This window comes from Oryctolagus cuniculus, chromosome 7 (genome assembly GCF_051225735.1).
Source record: "Oryctolagus cuniculus isolate XC-2025 breed Fujian yellow rabbit chromosome 7, ASM5122573v1, whole genome shotgun sequence".
NCBI lineage: Eukaryota > Metazoa > Chordata > Mammalia > Lagomorpha > Leporidae > Oryctolagus > Oryctolagus cuniculus.
Genome location: NC_142873.1, coordinates 41054102 through 41059786, shown reverse-complemented (window position 1 = coordinate 41059786; position 5685 = coordinate 41054102). Strand labels below are relative to the sequence as shown.

At 38.8% G+C, this 5685-nt stretch overlaps 1 protein-coding gene across 1 annotated transcript; it reads left to right on the top strand.

The window, feature by feature from the left end:
- The first annotated feature begins 1887 nt into the window (after positions 1-1887).
- Positions 1888-2829, top strand: OR10K1 (olfactory receptor family 10 subfamily K member 1). Its single transcript, XM_002715294.5, has one exon. The coding sequence runs from the start codon at positions 1888-1890 to the stop codon at positions 2827-2829; it is 942 nt and encodes a 313-aa protein (XP_002715340.2).
- Positions 2830-5685: the final 2856 nt, after the last annotated feature.

Genomic DNA, 5685 nt, shown 5'->3' with positions numbered 1-5685 from the left:
AAGCTAATTTTATTGCAATAAAGTTTTGAAATCTATGCATAATTTTTATGACATATTTTCCAAGACACATAAGAATGCTTTTATTTCTATATATTCACATATATTTATGTTTTCAATATAAATATCAGTAATAATAGGTAATCATAATAGTTGGCAGCAATAATAATAAATTACAGGGATATATTCTTAGATGCAGTTTATTTATTAATTTTAGAACCGTTTTCCTTTTTAGTTTTATGTCCCATTTATTGGGATACCAGAAATGTTCAGTAATTTTACTTAGGGTCTAGGAAAGAAAATATTGATATTGACTAGACAATTGTAGAAAAAAAAGTATTTGGGCACAGTTCTGAATAACTCCTCAACACTAAGTATTCAACTTTCAGAGGTAAACAAGTAAAGACTGGATACAGGCAGTTGATGCCACTGCTTGATTTTGTGTCCAGATAACACTTTCTTTACTAAAATGGGCAGTGGAAAAATGCACACATGAAAAAATTATCTAAGACCTATATATGATTTTAAAAATAATATTTTCTTGTAGCTTTCAAGTATTTTTAGTAGCAGAATGTCTAAAAGTAATCTTACTAACCTATCATTGTATAAAAGAAAAAGTCTGTGGTTTCTAGCGGGATCAGAACCTGTCAAACTGCCCAGCTGGTCCCTCCTCTCTCACTCTCTTGGCAAAATTGGAGCCATTTCTGCAAAATTCTAATTCCTCCAGTTTCTCTGAAGCACCTCACAAAAAGAAAAGTAATGTATGTTGCAAGAACTTAACAATTCTCAGTCTACTACAGGGAAGACAATTCTCTACCAGAAAAATAAGTAGCATTATTTCTGTTTCATGCTTGGGTCAATGTTGTAGCTGTTAGAGTCTCTGGTAGTATAAATTGGTATCTTCTCAGTCTATCATAAATCATGTCTAAAGGTGATTTTATAATTATTTTGAGTACTGACATAAAATTGTTGTAATGAGTAAATGACGTAAATTGTATATGATGCCCTTACTATATATCTCAACATATTGTAAGTCCTTGGTAAACACAAGATCCTCTTCATATTCACTCTATCTAATCCTTCCTCTTCCCTTACATTTTATGGTTGTATAAATGATAGTGTACCTGTTTGAAACTGAATAGTATTCATTCTTTTTTTAAAGATTTATTATTTATTTATTTGAAAGAGCTACAGAGAGGCAGAGAAAGTGAGAAGGGGGACTCTTACATCTGCTGGTTTACTCCCCCAGATGGCAAGAACAGCTGGAACTGTGCCCATACAAAGCCAGGAGCCAGGAACTTCCTCCCGGATCCGACATCGGTGCAGGGGCCCAAGGACGTGGGGCATCTTGTACCATTTTCCCAGGCCACAGCAGAGAGCTGGATTGGAAGTGGATCAACCGGGACTCAAACTGGAGCCCATATGGGATGCCGGCACTGCAGGCAGTGGCCCTAACCACCATGCCACAGTGCCACCCCCAGTATTCACTCTTTGATTACACATTCTAGTCAAGTTCAGATAACTGATTTTCAAAATATATTCCAGTTTTGAAGAGCTAGTTCTTTTGGAATTTTGCTGGCAAGAAAAACAACCAGGTATATGAGAAATAAGAGGAAAAATTATTAGACAATTCCTGAATCATTGATTAGAGGATAATATGTTCTTTACATTAGAAAAAGGCTCCCAACCACTTTTCAGTTATCTATTGCATGTTTAACATTAATTCTTATTTTGGCAGACTTTCCAAAGAGGGAATGAAGGAATCTATCCAAGTGTCTGAACATTGACCAACTCCATGCTGTTTCCCATATGTTTCCCTCCATGCTGTTTGCCTTACTGGATATTGGCCTCCACCTCTGTCCATGACTCTCCTGTATAGAAGTGCTCTCCATGGAATGGGTCAATGAGACTGTGGTGAGAGAGTTTGTCTTCCTCGGCTTCTCCTCTCTGGCTGGGCTGCAGCAGCTGCTCTTTCTTGTCTTCCTGGTCGTCTACCTGTTCACTCTGGGCACTAACGCCATCATCATTTCCACCATCGTGCTGGACAGAGCCCTCCATACCCCCATGTACTTCTTCCTTGCTGTCCTCTCCTGCTCTGAGACTTGCTACACCTTCGTCATTGTACCCAAGATGCTGGTCGACCTGCTGGCCCAGAAGAAGACCATCTCCTTCCTGGGCTGTGCCATCCAGATGTTTACCTTCCTCTTCCTCGGCTGCTCTCACTCCTTCCTGCTGGCGGCCATGGGTTATGATCGCTATGTGGCCATTTGCAATCCACTGCGCTACACAGTGCTCATGGGGCCCGGGGTGTGTGTGGGCCTAGTGGCTGCTGCCTGTGCCTGTGGCTTCACTGTCTCCGTGGTCACCACCTCTTTGGTATTTCACTTGCCCTTCCACTCTTCCAATAAATTACATCACTTCTTCTGTGACATCTCCCCTGTCCTCAAGCTGGCATCTCACCATTCCCACCTCAGCCAGTTGGTCATATTCATGCTTGGTGTGTTTGTCTTGGTTATTCCACTGTTACTAATCCTGATCTCCTATGTCCGCATCATCTCTGCCATCCTGAAGATCCCTTCCTCTGTTGGACGATACAAGGCCTTCTCCACCTGTGCCTCCCATCTCATTGTGGTAACTGTTCACTACGGTTGTGCCTCTTTTATATACTTGAGACCCAAGTCCAATTACTCTTCAAGCCAAGACACTCTAATATCTGTGTCTTACACCATTCTCACGCCACTATTCAACCCAATGATTTATACTCTGAGAAATGCAGAATTCAAATCAGCCATTCGAAGAGCAATGAGCTGGATTTCAAATCCTTTTAATTAGAGTCAATTTTGAACTACTACGTGGCAGGCAAATTGTATGTGTTTTCATGTATTTCCTCATGTAGTTGTCCAACTGTACTGTAACATAAGAACATTTTACACACAAAGTGTAGAGGTTCAGGGGCTGGGGCTGTGGCTTAGTGGGTAAAGCCACTGCCTGCAGTGCTGGCATCCTATATGGGCTCCAGTTTGAGCCCCAGCTGTTCCAGTTCCAATACAGCTTTCTGCTGTGGCCTAGGAAGGCAGTGGAAGATGGCCCAAGTGCTCAGGCCCCTGTACCTGTGTGGGAGACCCAGAAGAAGCTCCTGGCCCCTGGCTTAGGATCGTCGCAGCTCCAGCTGTTGCAGCCAATTGGGGAGTGAACCAACAGATGGAAGAACTCTCTTTCTCTCTCTCTCTCTCTCTCTCTCTCCTCTCCTCTCTCTGTGTAACTCTTTCAAATAAAATAAATAAATCTTTTAAAAAATGTAGAGGTTCAAAGATGTAAGACATCTTTTCTGAGAGTATCTAACAAGGTTAAATAGATCTTAGAAGAAATGACTCAGGGCTGGCACAGTGTTGTATTGGGTAAAGCTGTCGCCTGCAATGCTGGCATCCCATATGGGTACAAGTTCAAGTCCTGTCTGATCTACTTCCGATCCAGCTCTCTGCTATGGCCTGGGAAAGCAGAATATGGCCCAAATACTTGGGCCCCTGCCACCGCGTGGGAGACCCAGAAGGAGCTCTGGGCTCCTGGCTACAGATTGCCCCAGTTCCAGTCGTTGCATCCATTTGTGCAGTGAACCAGTTGGATGGAAGACCTCTCTCACTTTCTCTGCCTCTACCCTCTGCTTCTCTGTACCTGGACCATCAAATAAATAAATAAATCTAAAAAAAGAAAAAGAAAGAAAAGATCACTCGGTTCCAGAATAAATGAAATGCCATTCCATTGCTCTAATTGCTGGCAATTTAAATATCCATATGTGGACAACATGTATTCAATGAGGTGAAAGTGACTGAGATGGTCAAAGAAGTGTCCTAGCTCTCTGAGTCCATGCAAAAGAGTCAGAAAATTTACCCTTCTGTGCAACCCCCTTCCTGAAGACAAGAGGCAGCCACTGTCAGACTCCATCTGTGAGAAATGTTAATGGTCATTTTCTGGTTCTGATTCAGTTTCTCAACTTGCATGTTGAAATATCTTTGCCTTTATAAGGGATTTTTTTTGTTCTCCTTTTATTTGAGATTAGAACCTTCCTGTGGAGAATCATTTCTATATTTCTCTATAAACATTTTATGTATATAAGATGATCCATGTGAAAAAACACTACCACTACCCAAGTTGAAGTCAGGAATCTTTGATCAGCATAGATTTATCATCAAACTCTTCAGGATTATTTTTAAAAGAATTTACTAATACGTTAGCTTCTCTAGGTCACAGCAAATGCATTCGAATTACTACAGCACAAACGTCATTCTCATGTTAATGTGATATTAATATTAAGAGAACAGATTCCATGTAGTCCATAGATACAATTCTCAGAATATAATACTCCCCTCCCTTCCGCCTCCCTCTCTCCTTCCATTCCTTCCTTCCTATCTTCCTTTCATTCTTTCTCTCTTTTTTTTCTCTCTTTTAATTTTTGAAATAACACAAGTGGCTTTTAAAATGTTATTCATTTCCTATGGGCCTGACATGTTTTGCTATGTTTTATTCTTATAGTTTCAGGTCTCACATATATGTGTTTAGTACATTTTGAATGCATTTTACATGATAAGAGTTATACATAGATTTCCCTTCATGGGTGTATAGATACGCAATTTTCACATTATCTCTTTTTTATTTTTAATTGTTTATTATTTTACAACTTTTAAAAAGATTTTTTGTCACATTCATATCAAATGTAGAGATGGGATACATACACATGCATATTATTTAGTCTTGAAAACAGAGATATAATATCACAGAGTGAAGGATTCATGACAATGATCACAATATGGGAAAAAGGTATATTATCATTTATAATGTGTGATTCAGTAAATAAATGTAACTAAACACCAAAATATACACAGCCATGGAATTTTATACTCTCCCTATACATTAACTTCCACCAATAAGAGAAAATGTGATATTTGTCTTTCTGATTTGTCTTATTTTCTTAGCATAATGATGTCCACTTCCATCTATTTTGTTGCAAATGCCAGCATTTCCTTCTTTCTTGTGGGTAATAGCCCATCATGTACATATACCACATTTTTATCCAGTCATCAGTTGATGAACATCTAGTTTGATTCCATATCTTTTATATTGTGAATTGAGCTGCTATAGATCTGGGAGGACAGGTATCTCTTTCATATACTGATTTCATTGCATTTAGATATGTTCCCAGGAGTGGGATTACCGGGTCATATGGTAGACCTGTTTTTAGTTTTCTGGAGAATTCTCATTCTATTTCCATGATGTTTGTACCAATTTGCATTCCCACCATTTTCCTCCACATCATCATTTAGTCAAAAGACTATACATTTTCCCATGCATATTCTTAGTATTAATGTCAAAAATCAGTTGGTTATAGTTGTGCAGGTTTACTCCAGGGTGTTCATTATTTTCCACTGATCTATGAAGCTGCTATTATGCCAGTGCCATTTTTTTTAAATTATTATGGTTTGGTAACATATTTTAAATTCAGGTAGAGTACTGCCTCCTGCTTTGTTTTCTTTGCTCAATATTGCTTTGGCGATTCAAGGTCTTTTGTAGTTTCAAACAGATTTTAGTACTGTTTTTTATAGTTCTGTGAAAATATTGGAATTTTTATAGGCATTGCACTAAATTTATAGATCATTTTAAGTAGTATGTACATTGTCATTATATTATTTCTTT

Excerpts from the sequence above, each read along its gene's own strand:
- OR10K1 (XM_002715294.5), top strand. The coding sequence starts at position 1,888 with ATGGAATGGGTCAATGAGACTGTGGTGAGAGAGTTTGTCTTCCTCGGC.